Consider the following 18655-nt stretch of genomic DNA (forward strand, 5'->3'; position numbering starts at 1 on the left):
TTCGTGGCCCCTCTCTCTCTCACACACACACACACACACACACACACACACACACACACACACACACACACACACACACACACACACACACACACACACACACACACACACACACACACACACACACACACACACACACACACACACACAGGCAGTGAGAGTCATGCGGTGGTTAGTCAAGCCAAACCCTAGCCAGGCTGATGATGAGATCACAGACCACTAGGAGTTGAGATCAGAGGAGGTTCGCACTTGCCTCATGCAGCCTATTGGTAAAGAAACGCACTTACTTCACAGGCTGTGCACTGTGTTTTCAGTTCAGGGCAAGTACAGTTGAGCATCAGGGTCGTGTTCACTAGAGCAAACAATGGAAAATGTTGAGCAACGGAAAACGAAAATTAGCATTTCCTATTGGACAAGTCCCGGTAGTCTCTCCCTGTTTCAATCTGTTTTGTCTGTTTGGTGCCTAATGAACTCGAGCCAGTTGAGCATCAGGCCAAGTCACTCTGAACAGGACACATGGGGAATCAGATTCAAAACACAATCTGTGAATGGTTAGATTACTTTAATAGCATTTCAGGTCGGATGAGGAAGTTGTCAGTAAAACTGACATTTTGAGTAGATTTCGTTCTCTCTGCATTAGTCTTTCCTGATCACGGGTGAAATACACTATACTGGTCCCAGATCTGTTTGTGCTGTCTTTGGCATTAAATGACCAGGAGTTGGCAAGTATAAACAGATCTGGGACCAGGCTAGAAATACACTGACATGAAGTGAAATACATTTAGACTTAAATGTCATGTTCCCCAATGTCATTGGATCTCCCAAATAGTAAACAGGACCATTTACCTCTTAGATGTTAAGTCCCATATATGAGGCACTTTGAGGGGTTCTTGACCCGTTCCGGCTGACATTTTGGTGTACAAAGCACTCTCTGAACATTGTAGGGTCCAGTGCCTTATAGTACCATAAAGCTCCACCTGTCTGTTTTCTGCTACCACTCTGTCAGCCAAAGTGGCTTGAAGTGTCAGGTTTCACACACCACGTTTACATAGGGAGTGAAGTGTCACATTTTCTGGCCAATCCAGACAAATAATTGGTTTGCTCTCCCTCTGAGTGGCGGAGTCCAGCCTGGGGGATCGCATATGAAAGCGGACGGTCTCGAGATTCCAGCAGCTGTGGTTTCATCTCGCTTTGATATTCCCACCTTGATTAAGAGCTCTTAACATGAAAAAATACTAAATAATTTCATAGAATTGAAACACAACCACTTTCTCTTGGCCACAGAAGGATGAAATCACTGTGTGCGTGAAGCTGAAGTCTGCAGCAATTCGAATGCTGTGTCCGCGTCACTCGGAGGTCGCTTGGCAGGAAATGCTCTGTCGTCAGTTCGATGAGATTGGGCCAAATATGTACTGTCACTAAATATGATCATATTTATTTTACAGTAAGAAGGTGAAATCTTATAGTATGTGGTTTGTAATTTGATTGTTACTAAGCATTTCAGTCATTTCAAGTCCTATTACCTCACTTCTGTTGAATAGTAAAAACATATTTCCACAATATTTCTACTATGTACTTGAGCTTGTGTCTTCAAAAGTGAGTACACTTTTGTAACTATTTATAGAACTATGCAGCACTACTAGTTGTTGTTTATGGACATCTCATGAAAAATGATAACTTTTGGGTGTCTATTTAGGTGGAAATCTACATTTTGCATGATCTTTTAAGAGGTTTAAGAATAAGAATATAATCATAATCTTAAAAGTGGTAATAATACTGTAATCATGTTCATGAACAGTTTAAAAGCTGAACGATGAATTGGTTTTCACTTGTAAAAAGTGGGCAAATGAGGCAGAGGTGATTCGTAATGTGTTCAAAACATAACTATAGAGATATCAGTGTATAGTTATATATCAAATTGGTTTGAATAAATGGGTATGTATCTGGAGTGTACAATTATAAAATAAGGATAAATGTGGATATTTATACATTGTGTTATTACCATGTTTGTGATATGTTCGTTAATCCACCTGCGTTCGTTCAATACACCGTAAGTTGCTCTGGATAAGAGCATCTGCTAATTGACAGAAATGTACGTTTGTTTCAGGCATAGGATCTGGTGTGAGAGAGGAGGTGGGAGTTACTTCGACAGAGCAGATGTTGCATAATGTGTTATTGGCATGTTTAATCTGTTAGATCTGTATGAGGCCTAGGAGAGGATGGGAGAGTTGCTGTGATAGTGCCTCGTCCTGTACCAGTCACTGTGAGGGGTAATTACATTAGCTTTTAATGACTAGGCTGATGAAACACATACAGTAACACACATACAGTCACAACGATCTCCTGTGTGTTTGTGTGTGTGTGCCTGCACGTGTTTAACTATACTTGTGGGAACTAGAAGTCCCCACAATACTAGTAAACTAAGACATTTTGACCAACTGGGGACATTTTGCTAGTTCCCTCAAGGAAAAAAAGCTATTTCTAGGGGGTTTAGGGTTAAGGGTATCATTTGTGTTAGGGTTAGAATGAGGGTTAGGGGTTAAAGGTCAGGTTTAGGAGTTAGGGTTAAGGTTAGATTTTGGGATAAGGTTAGGGTAAGGGTTAGGTTTAGGGGTTAAATAAAATAGGATTTTTGAATGGGAAACAATTGTGTGTCCCCACAAGGTTAGTTAAACATGACTGTGTGTGTGTGTGTATATGTATACAGTCACACAGATATCCCGTGTGTGTGTGTGCCATTATTTGATCAATGCAAATGCTCTCACAACCCACTTTAGAGGGACATGGGTAAAACTTTTTTTGGGGGGGACCAAATTGTAATCTACTGCAATGTCTTTCCAACTACATTTGATATTCTTTACCTTCCAAAAGAAGTGTGTTGATACAGCGCCCCTTAGTGTTCACATATGGAACAATATTGTCATCGTTTACAATCTGGGATCTGTGAATCTGTTAAATGGCCATTTCAATTGTTGATACGTACTTATTAATTATTTAAGTATCTAACCAAAACAAGTGGCAGGGCTGCCATTTTGCCGAAATATGAATCCCAGATTGTCGCTTTAAGAGCCTCAGCTGTTCTTGTAGGCAGGTTTTGACCAGACTGCGATAGGAACTCCCATCTATGTCTGAGCATCCCTGAGAGGTCAAGAGAAACATCCCAACAATGTGGAGACTTTAGCATAACACTTTATTTGCAAAAACAAACCAAAACGGATTAAAATAAAAATACAATACATTCTTAAAACTTTTTTCTCTACAAAACAATTTCACAGAAATTACCTTGGAATGTATATTCCTGTTTTTAACTTATATATGTATATATTTTCATGTTTCATTTTTAAATAGTCCTGTGTCAATGCTAAATGATGTACAGTAGACCTTTCTTTAGAGGGGGAGAAGAGGAAGGGGCAAATAAGAGGGATTTTAACAATCATAGTCAATAGCCAATCATTAGCAAGCTAACACCCATATATGGCCTTCTTGAAGCCTTCCAGTCCATCCCGTCACAATAAGTACTGGGTAAGTAAACAAATTGGCCTCCAGTCATTCTGGTGGGAGCAGGTGGCTGGCTTCCTGTTACACAGCAGCAGCTGCCAGTGTCTCTCCATCACACCTCACATACCCTTTAGGCCAAAGACCCCCCCACCCACCCACAGACCACCCTGGTCCTCACAGTTTCTATAGCTTTACACCCCCCCCCCTCTTTTTCTCTCTCTCTCACAATCCCTCTTTCTTTCTCCACCTCTCTCTCTCTCTCATATTCTCTCTGTATCTTGGAACTTGTTTGTTCAGTGTATCAAGCTTTTTGAGTAGGATGTAACATTTATAGAACGTTCCAGATAGAAAAGTAATGTACAGAACTGACACGATTCCATCATTCTACCTGACAGGACATCATTTTTGCTCTACAAAATGTATTTCTATCTGACACTTCTGTAACGTCACCCCTCTTGAATAAGCCCCCTGGTATTCTCTTGATTCCCCTGCGTCTCCCCTCTTCACTACCTAAACTATAGACTCCCACCAAACCCAGGATAAAAGGGCACACATTGTAAAATGGACTTGCACTACCAAATCTCACTCAAATAAAAATCTGTTTGACTTTTGTAGATCCACGTCTTCAGGGAAGAGCTCCAGTGCTCTGAGTAACTCCTTCTGTCTCTGTGTGCGTTTCTCTGTTAGTATTCCTATGTAAGCTAAAGAAATATGAAGCTTCATCCCGAAACCAAGTCATACTTTGATTAACCAAGTTCAGCTCAGCATATGTTTAAAACATCACAGGCCTTAAAGCATTGGAATAAATGTAAAAAAAATTAAATAAAAAAAAATGTTTCAAAGTCTACCACTTGTCACTCACAGTTCACTGCTCCCTTCCCAGTGCACTTCTTGGTTCGTTCCAGTTATATCTGAGGGTTTTTCAGGGGGACTCTGGGGAATGGAGCGTACCATCAGCATGATCAACGAGGGATCAGGGGATAAACCATGTGCCCGATTCAGTGTCTGAGAGAAATAATAGTACACCCAAACCCAATATTAGTGCCTTTATTCAACCCACTCATCGCTAAGACCTGAGATAGGTAGGCATCTGTTTTCTGAAATACCTCTGTAGGGGATAGTAGATCAACCTGGAATATTTTAATAAAATGTATCAAGTAATTCATTAGTGTTGGGTAGCCTGACCATGAACACAGCACAATATCATCTGTAAATAGTAAGAGGAGAATGGGGTAAGTTGAGCCTCTTTTTAACATTCTGCATCACTCCGTGAAGGAAAATATAGTATTTTTTCCAACATACATTTTAGGATGTTGTGTAATCCTGGAAATAATCCGAATTCATGCAAACATTACAGTTATGAAAACATAGCTTGTCCAACAAAAAGCGGTCTCTCGGCACAACTTACCCCAGGTATGGGGCAAGTTGAGCCACAGGACAGGGTAAGTTAAGCCACCTACACATTTCTGCAACGAACGAAATATTACCAATACCTTTTTAAAACCATGTCTATCTTTTTTTCCCAAACACAATTCAACACAATCCCTTTTTGGCCTTTAAATAAGTTTAAGCATCTTTTAATACAGGCTTAACACCTAACAGACACTTTGTACTTTTTTAACACGTTTAACATAGGCCAGGCCCTGTTGTTACCTCATATCCCAGTGATAATGCCTTGAATTATGGCTGGGCAGAAAACATTTCAATTTGCTAATGGCTGAACTTACCCCAAAGCAAACATCTTGACTATATTAGCCCACACAGCTACAATGATGCACTTTCATGCTCGGTTTAGGACCTCATATTGAAGCGTATATAGACCCCAAATGATTTAACAATCTTAAAATGATCTACCTTGGCTTAAATACAAGCATCATGAAACCTCTAACACAATGAATACATTTGACTTGGTGATTTATTTATTTTTTGCCTAATTGCTTACCACTCTTTCGATGTGGTTTCTTCCTTCATAGACTCCATGAAGTGATGACCTCTTCCCAAATGTTAGGTCAAATTATGAATTTTGTGTATGGTTTCCTAGAAACAAGGGTGGCTCAATTTACCCCTTTGACTCAACTTACTCCACTCTCCCCTAATAATTCTTCCCACAAAACAGCAGCGAGGCTATGCACAATAAAAGTAAAGATACAAGGAATCCATGTCAATGCCAGAAAGAGAAATAAACAGAGAGAGAGAAAGCGAAAGAGAGAGAGAGAGATTGTAGAGAAAGAGAGAGCAATAGATAAGAAAATAAAAAATAAAAAAAAGAGAGAGAAAGACAGACCGAAAGAAAGCTGGATAGACTGTGAAATGAAGTACGTTTTGCAAAGCACTTTGATCAATCTGATGCCTCACTGCGGATCCCCCACTCCATATGGTCCAGTGTCTGTGTCTTCCTCCCATAGAACTGTACACATAACAGAGCTTATATTTAATATGCAACAATTTAGGGTTAACTTTCCCAAAATTCCCAGGTTGGAAGATATTTACTCCGTAATCAGGAGTAAATAAGCAGGAATTTTGGGAAAGCTGCACATACTGCATCATAGGCCTCTATAGTACATATGAAGCACCCCGGGTTAGGTTTATACGAAGAAGCACATCAGGTAGACCCACTACACACTGTTACTTTCAACACCCAGACATTTCGTTGCGATACTAATATTCTGAAATTTGACACCCGAGTGACGGAACGCGTTTCCGGAACGACTACTGTTCGCGCCGTACCTGAACACAAACAAAGAAACATTACTGTCGTCAACACAAAGTCCTTCTTAACGTTCCTCAGACATCTCCTCACGTGGATGTTTTTGTAGAAAATCTTAGGTTGTCTTTTACAAATGTCTCGCTAGAAAAAAAAAAAGACGCTTCCTCTGAACAAAACAAACAAAATACAAATAAACAACATTTTTTTCAGTCTGTCAGTTAACATTGCACCAAAAAAGAAAAAGACATCGTCTCTACATTGAGTTCTGTTAGTGAGGCGAAAGGTCAAGTCTATCCGGGTAGACGTCAACACCAACATAAAAAAACAGATTCCCTCCGTTTTCCCCCCTCAATGTCCTCCATTGACGGGAAAAAACATCCTCAGGGAAAAGATGTCCCTCAGACAGATCCTCAGAGAAGCAGGGATGGGCATCCCTGAAAAGTGCCTATCTAAAAAAAGGCAAAGTCAGGCAGTAAGTAAGCTTATTCAGGGTCTCTCCTCACACACAGTGGAGCTGCAGGTATAGGCCATATGTCTTGGGTCCTCCAGGCCCATGGGGGGCGGTGTTAGCTATCCCCCTCCCTTGGGGGTTTTCTTGTTCTGAGCGTTCCACATGCCCCTTTTGGAGTGGTAGTAGTGGAAGAAGTTCCTCAGTCTCAGTCTCTCCACCTCCAGGCCGTTCTGTAGCACCCTTGAAGGAGGGAAGAGAGGAACAACCAGGTGGCTATAAGAATCACTCCTTTTCTCGTCACCTCCAATGATTGTAAAATACTTAACAGACGATAACAAGGTGGTGGGAGCTCAACGTTAGGCTGGTTTCCACCTGGTCAGCTCTTTCAAAATCAGTGCAATGACGAGGAGGAGAATACATCATTTTAAGACAATTGAGAAAGAGCCCGGAAAGAGGCGTAAGAGGGTTAGAAAGCAGAGGGTGTTGTGTTTGCAATGGTCAGGGTTGCCAGTTTACCTGTCCAGTAGTTCCCAGTCCTCTCCGCCCCAGCGGTCTTTAAACTCCTCCGTGTTCATCCCGCCGATCTTATCAAAGTCCGACTTATAAATCCCGAACAGGCCAAAGCCGTTCACCTCCCAGTAGCCTGCAGAGGGAAAGTAAATCCCAAACATGGTGTGTGTGTGTATGTGTGTGTGCATGCTGCGTGCGAGATATGTGTGCATGTGTGTGCATGCCGTGTGCGTGATGTGTGTGTGTGTGTGTCTATCATGTGTGTATTACCATCAGGCTCTAGCGGGGAGCTGCCACAGCCCAGTCTCATGACGATAGGGGCAAAGGCCAGACGTCCCTCTACACAGTGCTTCCTGATGCTCTCCAGGATGTTGAGGGGGAAGTGGATGTGAAGGTCACACAGGAACGCTATACTGTGGTTGTCCTGTAAAACAGACATACACACAAATACGTTGTAATCAAAAGTAAAGTACACACAATCATGGTTACAGACTCCCAACATACTCAGTCCCACAAACTCAAACGCCACACAAAAACAGTCAATCTAAATCCTCTACTGTGTGTGTGTGTGTGTGTGTGTGTGTGTGTGTGTGTGTGTGTGTGTGTGTGTGTGTGTGTGTGTGTGTGTGTGCGAAGCATGCACTAGTGTGTCTGTATGTGTGTGAAAGGTTTTGATATAAAACACCCACAGTCATTCAACTGTGAGTGACACCCCAGTCTTCCCCATGTGACAGGCCTGACACTCAAATGACAGATAACTGTTTACCCAAATCCCTGTTGCATTGAGAGAGAGAGATAGAGCGAGAGAGAGAGAGAGAGAGAGAGAAAGTCTATGTGACAGTCATGACACTCCAATGATACATAACTCTGCCCAAATCCCTGTCGCACAGAGAAAGAGAGCGAGAGAGAGGAAACAAACAAACAAGAAAGAGAGAGTTGGGAGAAAGAGAGAGAACGAGAGAGAGAGAGATAGAGGGGAGGGTAGTAGTGGGAGAGGGAAAGAGACATAGAGAAAGTCTATTTGACAGCTTTGACACGCCAATGACAGATAACTGTCTGCGCAAATCCCTGTCGCACACACAAAAAGAGAACACCATTGAATAAAACATTGAATACATGTCTGTCTGCCTGTCTGGCTGTCTATCAATCTGTCAGGCCATGGGGTCACAGAGAACTGGACAGTTTGTGACCGTCTGAATGTGCGTGTGACTCTCTTGGGAGCATCTGAGACCTCTTGACCTCTGCAAGTCTTCAGAGTCAGAAGCTAACCACAATCATTTAAAGGGAGCTCCGAATACGGCACCTCACGATATCAGAGCATATACCGTGACTATCTCACTGTATTAAAAAAATACCTCACTGAGATTGAGTAACAGTCACACGAGTTAGGTTATACATTGTGCTGCTTTTTATACTGCTCATCCTGTCAATGTGAAATTGTATGGTTAGTATGGCCATGGCGTGTGTCATTGTCAGAGTAAAAGGTTGTCCAGAAGCTTCAGCCTGCTCTCTACCGAGTGTGCATGTGTGTCACCTCAATCAGGCCATTTGCAAATGTATTGGCTGTATATGAACTGTCTTTCCCTTCCTGAAGGACCGCTATCTCTCACCTCGATAGTGTCCACTCCGATCTGAAGTCCCGCTGAACGCTCAAAGTTCCCTTCTCTTCTCAAGTACTCATACCTGACAAAACACACAAACAATCACATCCGTTAAGTCCAGGGTTTGGTCCGATTACATATCCCATTATGTGTGTGTGTCAGTTGGAATTGCTCCATAAGGACTGTTTATAAACTCCTGAATCAATTCAATCCCTGTAGTAATTAAAATGCACTCCTACGGAGCTATGGATGAACTCTGAGACAAACACACGCACGCACGCACCTAGGCACAGTGCTCTCTCGGAGGGCCTGCTCCACGTCCATGTCGGTGCTCTCGAAGTCGACGATGACGATGCTGAAGTCGTCGTCCTTCGTCTGACGGTGCAGCTCCTCCATGTCTGTGATGAACTGCTGCACCCAGCGAGCCTGGTTCTTCACTAGAGACACGCAGAGAGAGAGCGGCAAAGTGCTTTAACTTTACACGGCCAATAAAGGTTATTGAATTGAATTGAGAGAGGGAGAAATTGTGTTTCAACACGACATGAGCTAAATCAGACACAGCCGTCTTCAATTCCCAAGCTTTCCTTTCAGATCTGCACGATTGTCTGTGCTGTATTTTCCAAACCTCTCCCCAGGGACCCATTGCCATTCCATGTAGTTGATCTATTCCAGAGCTAGCACACTTTCCAGGGCTACAAAAAAAAAATTGAAACGTGTGGGAGTCCTTGAGGAATGGTTTGAGAAACTACTGTTGGAGAAGGGACTTGTGACCTAACGAGAGGTCAACCCCCCAGTACTGGGGCCTCATTTATAACCGTCATAAATTGCACACAACATTTCTGCGTGCTCTAGTTCTGAAAAGTCTACGCACAGTACAAAAATACTGAGATTCATAAACTTGCCGTACGCATGTTTCCCGTTATAACTCAGACCTGTCGAACAACTGTGCACGCGTTACACAAGCATTAAAACTCCGCCTGGAAAATGCCTCCATTCACCTTTTATGGTGACAATAACTGTTGGCATTATGCCACGGCATGCAAAAGACAAAATGTTGTTCAATATTTACTTCATCAATAGACTGGGTTTAAATATCCTGCCTTGGCATAGGCGCAGAGATTAAAAAGGCAATGATTATGCGCTCTTATCACACAGCAATACTGTAGCCTGCCCATACTGTCAAATATTTTACATACAGTGCATTTGGAAAGTATTCAGACCCCTTCCCCTTTTCCACATTTTGTTACGTTACAGCCTTATTCTAAAATTTATTAAATACATGTTTTTTCTTCATCAATTTACACACAATACCCCATAATGACAAAGAAAAAAAATATTTTTAGAAAACAGATATACATTATTTACATAAGAATTCAGATCCTTTGCTATGAGACTCGAAATTGAGCTCAGGTGCATCCTGTTTCCATTGATCATTCTTGAGATGTTGCTACAACTTTATTGGAGTCCACCTGTGGTAAATTCAATTGTTTGGATATAATTTGGAAAGGCACACACCTGTCTACATAATTTTCCACAGTTGACAGTGCATGTCAGAGCAAAAACCAAGCCATGAGATCGAAGGAATTGTCTGTAGAGCGCCGAGACAGGATTGTGTCGAAGTACAGATCTGGGGAAGGGTACCAAAAAATGTATGCAGCATTTAAGGTACCCAAGAACACAGTGGCCTCAATCATTCTTAAATGGAAAAAGTTTGGAACCACCAAGACTCTTCCTAGAGCTGGCCGACCGGCCAAACTGAGCAATTGGAGTAGAAGGGCCTTGGTCAGGAAGGTGACCAAGAACCCAATGGTCACTCTGAAGGAGCTCCACAGTTCTTCTGTGGAGATAAGAGAACCTTCCAGAAGGACAACCATCTCTGCAGCACTCCACCAATCAGGCCTTTATGGTAGTGGCCAGACGGAAGCTCCTCAGTAAAAGGCACATGACAGAGAAAAAAGATTCTCTGGTCTGATGAAACGAAGATTGAACTCTTTGGCCTGAATGCCAAGTGTCACATCTGTAGGAAACCTGGCACCATCCCTATGGTGAAGTATGGTGGTGGCAGCATTAGGCTGTGAGGATGTTTTTCAGCGGCAGGGACAGGGAGACTAGTCAGGATCGAGTGAAAGTTGAACAAAGAGATCCTTGATGAAAACCAGCTTCAGAGCGCTCAGGACCTCAGACTGGGGAAAAAGTTCACCTTCCAACATGGCAACGACTATAAGCACACAGCCAAGACAATGCAGGAGTGGCTACGGGACAAGTCCCTGATTGTCCTTGAGTGACCCAGCCAAAGCACGGATTTGAACCAAATCGAACATTTCTGGAGAGACCTGAAAATATCTATGCAGCGGCGCTCTACATCCAACCTGAAGGAACTTGAAAGGATCTGGAGAGAAGAATGGGATAAACTCCCAAAATACAGGTGTGCCAAGCTTGTAGTGTCATACCCAAGAAGGCTGCCGAGGCTGTAATCGCTGCTCAAGGTGCTTCAACAAAGTACTGAGTAAAAGGTCTGAATACTTATGTAAACGTGATATTTCAACAACAAAAAATGATATACAGTATATACATTTGCAATCATTTCTAAAAACCTGCTTTTGCTTTGTCAGTAAGGGGTATCGTGTGTAGATTGATGAGGAATTAAAAATAAAATAAATACATTTTAGAATAAGGCTGTAACGTAACAAAATGTTGAACAATTAATGGGGTCTGAATACTTTCCGAATGCACTGTAAGCTACTGTCTGCAAATTCTGAAACGTTGTAGGGCAGGCTACTCAGATTTGGATGTGCGGTAGATTCTGCCTATTAAGGGCAGGGTCCTCAAACAAATGCAGTGGTTACAGTTATTTCTTGTGTGTTTTTGTTCTACTTTACTGTTAAATGTATTTTTTTTATAGTCCTACTGATATTCATTACTGCATTGTTGGGGAAAAAGCAAGCGCGAAAGGCATTTCACTGTAGGCTACTTGTGCACGTGACAATAAAAACATGAAACTTGATACACAGGCCTACTTAAATGTAAAAGTTTGCGCTGCCTATGAGGTTGCAGAACTTTCAATACATATAGCCTATCTATTTACTAGGCTACTTGGTCCAATTAAATGAGAGATGCGCATGGTAAGTTGTTGTGTGGCTCCGTTGGGAATATGAACCCATCACGGCCAGAAAAGGTGAAGAATATATTCTGCAATGGGTATGAAAAAATAATAGGAAAAAGATTCCTATGTCTAATTATAAGCTTCTTATGTCTAATTATTTTAGACTATCCCCAATGGCAAATGGTTGCATTCTTGTTAATATGTTTTCCTGTTTTTGTTTTTTTATGAATAAGCTTTTCATCATATCCCACATTTGCACAAAATACTTACTTGCCAGCTTGCAATACAATATTTCAACCATTAGAAAACGTGCGTACACATGGTCTAAAGTTTGCGGGGGAGGTGAGCGCATTCTTACGTCAAGTGAAAAATAAATAAATGGCAACTTTTGCGTGAAAACTGGTGCACACACACACACACACACGAGGCCCCTGGTACCTACCTGGCACCACAAAATGCACCATCACATCCTTCCGCCACTGCAGCATGACCGGCTGGCACAGCAGGGGGTTGGCGTAGGCCGTGCCCCACGTGGTGGCCCCGGGCTGGGCAGGGGGGTGTGTGGAGGTTGGGGGTGCGGGGGTGCTGAGGATGAGACCAGGCGGGGACCCAGCAGGGGCCGAGGCGGGGATGAACTCCGTGTTCTCCAGGCTGTCTCCGCCCAGCCGGCCACGGTGGAGGAGAAGGTAGATGTATTCCGAGAGGCGCACCACGTTCCGTCCGCGCTCCATCAACTCCAGTTCCACCAGGTAGCGGTTTCCCCGGGCCGAGTCTCGCCTCTTCTCCACATTGATGATCCGCAAAAGAGTGTAGATACTGGGGGAGAAAGGGGAGGGTGTGTTTAGTAAAACAAACATACAACTTTTTCACTTTTTCACTACATCAATATTTTCACTACATTGCTTCCATCCCCAATACACATGCACACGCAAACACACGCAAACACACACACACACACACACACACACACACACACACACACACACACACACACACACACACACACACACACACACACACACACACACACACACACACACACACACACACACACACACACACACACAGAGAGAGTTCAACTACTACAGAGAGTTCAACGCTAAAAGTATTCATATAGTATCTGAACCCAGGTGTGGCACAATCACACACTAACCCTCCGTTGCGCTCGTTGAGCTTCTCCATGTACTGTGCCAGCACATCCACCACCTCGCTCTCGGCCAGCTGCAGGTTCCCAGACACGTTGCAGCGCAGGTCATTCCAGTCAGAGCGCAGCAGCTCAAAGTCCATGGGGTTGACTGAAAACGTTCTCTGCCAGTTGATGCTCTCCTATTTATTCATAAGTATGTTTATTTGACAGTTTTGTACACTTGAAACACACATGTTTAATGCATTGCACCAGATATAGGTCGACAGCAAATTGTTTTCAACAAATCGTCGTTAAGCATGAGCTACAGTCCCTGGGGAAATGAACAATAAAATCATTCAACATTAGAGCCTGAGCGATAGGCTATGGGATTTTTTTTGTGTCTGACTCATTCTACATCGTTACCTCAATCAAAGCACTCTATTTTTTGGCCTCTAAAACCATGTTTTGGTCAAATAGTAAAGTGCATTATCCTCGTGATTCCGTTCATGAAAGTACGTGCCCCTGTGACTGTTTCGCTGGGGCCTGCTCCTGTAACGAGCAAGTCACTCTCTTCTTCCCCCATCCGCTCGAAAAATGTGTACTGAACGTATAACATTTTAAGACGCAATTGCTGGGAAAAAAACAGCTCTGGAAGCTTCATCCCTTGTCCCCGTCGAAGAGACGAGGGCCTCGTCTTTCTGTATGTATAATTTGTATTTCTCGACTCTCAATATTCGGCTCAATATTCAGCTTTTTAAAGATTTTCGCATAAAATGACAGACCCAAATCTAACTGCCTGTACCTCAGGACCTGAAGCAAGGATATACATATTCCTGATACCATTTGAAAATAAACACTTTGAAGTTTGTGGAAATGTTACATTAATGTAGGAGAATATAACACATTAGATCTGGTAAAAGATAATTCAAAGAAAAAACATGCATTTTTTTGTTATCATCATCTTTGAAATGTATTTTTTTTTGATTTTGAACAAAAGATGGCAGCAGTGTATGTGCAACGTTTTAGACTGATCAAATGAACCATTGTATTTATGTTCAAAACTTTGTATCAAGACTGCCCAAATGTGCCTAATTGGTTTATTAATACATTTTCAAGTTCATAACTGTGCACTTTCCTCAAACAATAGCATGGTATTCTTTCACTGTAATAGCTACTGAAAATTGGACAGTGCAAATAGAATAACAAGAATAACATGTCCTTGTTACTTACAACCTCATGCTAATCACATTAGCTTACGCTAGCTCAACCATCCCGCGGGGGACCCACCGATCCTGTTGAGGTGCATTCCAGCCGGAGTCTATTCCACAAGTTACCACCAGTTAAATCTATGACGTTAAAATGACTATTTACTCTGTTCCATCTGACTGCTCAATTCACTGTCCCATTAGCCCAGGCAGGGAAGTTATAAATGTGATCTCCACTATAAAAAGCATCTAGACATTATCTCACATTTCTTTTAGACTAACATTTCGTTTTCAACAGCGGAGATTTGTATAAACCTTACAGTGTCTCTCTGACATTTGAAACATTGTTTCACTATTCAAATTCGATCTCCAACTGTCCCATAGTAAAGAACGTGTAACGGATCGGGAGTCGGGATGAGAGAGAGAGGCAGGCATCGTTTCTCAGCCAGTCGAAATCATGAATCAGCTGGCATAATTTTTCTGGTTGTATACAAAGAAATATCAGTTGAACAAAACGTAAAACGAAACGAAATGCAGCTAGTTTGCAGTCTTTCCAGCTTCAGTTGGAAGTTATTGTGTTAGCTTGGTTGTTGGCTTGCTCCCTGAACAACAGTGTCCTAATGAGAGAGCACATTTTCTATGCCAGGTGAAATCGCACCTCATTAGCTCATTGTTATGGATGTATCCAAATAAATGTCACTAGAAAACAACTTAAACAAATGCAGCTACTGTTATTCTGTCTGCACTGTCTGACGTGACTGTAAGTTAGCCGTAGTTGGCTAGCTAGCAAGCAAGGGATAAGAACATTGCCAGCCAGTATGGCAATGGAACATTTAGAACAAACGACTGGCAACCAAACCAATAGAACGAACGACCAGCCGGCTTGGGTAGCAACTGTCGATTTGTTTCGGGACTCCGTCTTGATCTTGTGGAAGGATGAAATGGTAGGAATAAATTCATAAAAATTATGTTTTTAATGAAAATATGTCAATCATTATTTTAATATGTTGGTAACCCGTTGCATAACAGTGATAATGCCCTCGAAGCCAGTGTTTGGAGAATACATTGGCATGGATTTTCAGCCCGGGCCTAACGCCCGTGCCAATACATCCTCCAAAAACTCCCTACGATATTAGTTTGTACACATAAAGATGTATCTCTATTGAACCCCCAAAAAATCAGGAAAGGAGTACTATTTTGACAGTAAAATATAGCAACTATAGTCTTAATTGTCAACCCAAAATGAATGACAATCACTGGATTAGGTTGCACAAAATCTTGAAAAATACCTCCCTGCTTGAACGTGTAAAATAAAAAAATATATATATATTGAATACCTCCGTAGTCTATTTATTACATTCTGAATAAAGTACTATGAAGTACTTTATTTGGCCAGGGGCTGGTGCTATCAACTGTAAAAGTTAGTGGGACCAGTGACACCAGGGGAAAATGTCCGGAGCCCTGTAATAGTAATTAACACTTAGCGTATGACAGGCACTAATTTGCATTATAAACTGGATGGTTCAAGCCCTGAATGCTGATTGGCTGACAGCTGTGGTATATCAGACCATATACTGAACCACGGGTATAGCAAAATGTATTTTTACTGCTCTAATTACATTGATAACCAGTTTATAATAGCAATAAGGCACCTCGGGGGTTATTGGTATATGGCCAATATACCACGGCTAAGGGCTGTATCCAGGCACTCTGCGTTGCGCCGTGCGTACGAACAGTCCTTAGCCGTGTTATATTGTCCATATACCACACCTCCTAGGGCCTTATTGCTTAAATATAGCCGAAGTCAATCGCTTTTATAATGTACAGTATAAGGCTTAAGCAGGCAGGCAAGACAGACAGAGAACTAGAAGAAGCACAGTAGCAGCAGAGAAGATGCGGAGACAGATAGACAGCACAAAAGGGAGGCAAAAACAATGTCTAGAGCAGAGCCACAGTTACAGTGGTGGGTTGTATCTCCAGTGGTGTTTTTACATATTGTATTTGTTTTAACGAAGTGACTGCGGATCCAACTTTTCGGGGATCTTTAGTATAACATTACTGTAAGACAAAAACACCACTGCATTTTTCTCGTGGCCAAAACTCAACAGAGCGCACCGCAAAGCAAAATACACAGGTCGGCTATTCTACAGTTAGTTAACACCATCTGCTCTAAATGCACTCTGCACATCAGTCAAAAAACAACACTGTAGGCTACTTCGAAACAACACCGCATAAACTCAAGATCTAAATGCATATCCCCCATGAAACTGATTGAGATGAAATGGTTGACGGGTAAAACTTGAGGAATTATCATTCACGATTGAACGGCGGTGGTGTTTTTGTCTTACAGTAACATTATGATATATTTGGTTCTGTTGTGTAGAATCCTGTGATTATTACGTGAGATCTTGCAGACATTGACTCAACATGATCCAACGTTATTAAATGAGCACCATTCGCCCGAGCAACCTTGTTTTCTGTGCGTAAAAGTCCCCCTAAAAAGTCTGATATGCACGACCTTGTTTTAAACATGAGCTGGTTAAAAAAAGAAGAGGAGGACCATGTCTCACCAGTCACTTGGTATTGGTTAAGAAACGCTATAATATATTGCCAATGGTATCTGTCAGCCCTACTGCCTGTGTCTATGTAGGGTGTGTGTGTAGGGTGCAGGGTGTAGGATTTATGTGTGGGGATGGGGAGTGTGCGTATGGTGAGTGGGGGAGGCGGTGACTTGGAGGCGCATGCATTGATGTGGGCTGGTGGATAAAATGCCAGGGCTGAATTCTTGTCCCGGTCTGACCGTGGACGCAGTGATGCTGAACATAAAAAAAGGACTCAACATACCCTACTCTCCTCTATGTAAATACTATCGGAGGTTTAAAGATCGATCCGATATGTTGGCAAAAGGTCCGTATCAACCGATATATCGGTCTGACTCAATTCAATACAATCAGAAGCAGTTAAATCGCAACCAACCTCAGCCCAGCCTGGACGCGCCTCTTCAGCCTCGTAACTGTAGTCGGACACCCCACCCTCCTCTGGTTCTGGTTCTGGGTCTGGGTCGGGCTCTGGGTCAGCGTTCGAGCGGATTGGATCAGGGTCTGGGTCGGGTTCTGATGGTTCTTGGTCTGGGTCGGGTTGTTTTTGCTGTGACTCTGTGATTTCGGAGGTTTTGAGGTACGAGGTGACCCTGGTTTCTAGCCTGCTTTCAACCCTGCTCTCGATCGTTTGGGCATTCTCCAAAGAGTTGGGGGGAGTGGGTGAATGAGGTGGCGGGGGCTGGAGGTGCTGGGGCAAAGGGGTGCCTCTTTTACTGGGTAAGGTGGCGTCTACGGCAGCCTCTCTTTCTGGGGGTATGTGGTGCTCCCTTCCCCCTCCTCTAACTCTCCTCCTCTCTCTATCTCGGAGCCTCACTACCGCCACCCTGCTGGCTGCCTGGTGAACTGCGCCTTGTCTGCTAACACTAGCATTAGTGCCACGTGGGGGAGCTTTGCCGTCTCTTAGAGGGGGTTTGGGCCAGAGTTCGGGGGCAGAGACGAGCCCCCTGCTTTCCGCTCCCCCTCCCCCCCTGGATCGAGTGCTCTGGAGGTTGACCAGTCTGGTGGTCTTTCCACTCTGGTACAGAAACACCCCAGGAAAGACTTCTCTCGGGTGATGCGACCCTGGACCCCTGCCCCTCTCCCTCTCTGCCCTCCTCTCCTCCTTCTCTCGCTCCCTTTCTTTGACCGGCCGCGGCCTGGTGATGTAGATCTTGTTTTCATCCTTCTTTTCCCTATTGTTGTTGTTGCCGGCGGCGGCAGCGTTTTTGTCATTACCATGGTTACGGGCGGCATTATCATGGAGACGGGCGTTGGCGGCGTTGTTGCCGGGGGCGGAGTTACTAAGGATCTGCTTGGCGCGGCTGGCGAGGGCCGAGAGAGAGGTCTTCTGGGGGAAGAGCAGGGACGACTTGCTCAGTTTGGGAGGGGTCTCCTCTCCTGCACCCCCTCCTCCTCCTCCCTTCCTGCCCGGCCCCCCTGGTGCTAGCTCAGAGGGACCCGTCCTGATCCAGGAGAGGGAGCGACCGTGGACCACGTTGTCTGACTGCGGGTGCAGCTCCTCGCTCTCCGCCTCGGGCCTCTCTAGAAGTCCCCTCCTGGAGGTCTGTCCCCCTCTTCTCCTCGGCACGTCCTTGTCCCACTCTCTGTCTGTCTGTCCATCGCTCTTGAGGAAGTGTTTTTTCTCTCTACGGACCACAATGCTGTTCTCCTCCTCCCCCTCTCTTTCTCCAAGGGTAGGTCTGGAGGTGTGGATGGATAGGCTGGGGTGAGAGGTCCTCTTAGTTGATAGGCTAGGCGGAGCGGTCCTATTTGGTGATTGGGTACCTACGATCTCGGCTTCATCTTCCGGGTCCACCCCTTCCTCCTCTTCCGGGAAATCTGTGGCAACAGAGAAAGTTAATCGTTAAAGGGTAT

The 18655-nt window shown here is 43.6% G+C and overlaps 1 protein-coding gene across 1 annotated transcript in view; it reads right to left on the minus strand.

Moving 5' to 3' along the window:
* Nucleotides 1-4529: 4529 nt before the first annotated feature.
* Nucleotides 4530-18655, minus strand: part of b4galnt4a (beta-1,4-N-acetyl-galactosaminyl transferase 4a) — a 449845-nt gene continuing 435719 nt past the window's right edge. Inside the window, exons 14-21 of the mRNA XM_071326839.1 lie at nucleotides 17178-18619; nucleotides 13024-13196; nucleotides 12313-12686; nucleotides 9051-9204; nucleotides 8777-8849; nucleotides 7437-7590; nucleotides 7173-7299; nucleotides 4530-6896 (exon numbers count right to left, since the gene is read on the minus strand). Of these exons, the coding sequence (XP_071182940.1) occupies nucleotides 6776-6896; nucleotides 7173-7299; nucleotides 7437-7590; nucleotides 8777-8849; nucleotides 9051-9204; nucleotides 12313-12686; nucleotides 13024-13196; nucleotides 17178-18619 (2618 nt within the window). The 3' untranslated portion in view covers nucleotides 4530-6775. The remainder of the gene's footprint in view (nucleotides 6897-7172; nucleotides 7300-7436; nucleotides 7591-8776; nucleotides 8850-9050; nucleotides 9205-12312; nucleotides 12687-13023; nucleotides 13197-17177; nucleotides 18620-18655) is intronic.

The sequence above is a fragment of the Salvelinus alpinus genome, chromosome 9, assembly GCF_045679555.1.
Source record: "Salvelinus alpinus chromosome 9, SLU_Salpinus.1, whole genome shotgun sequence".
NCBI lineage: Eukaryota > Metazoa > Chordata > Actinopteri > Salmoniformes > Salmonidae > Salvelinus > Salvelinus alpinus.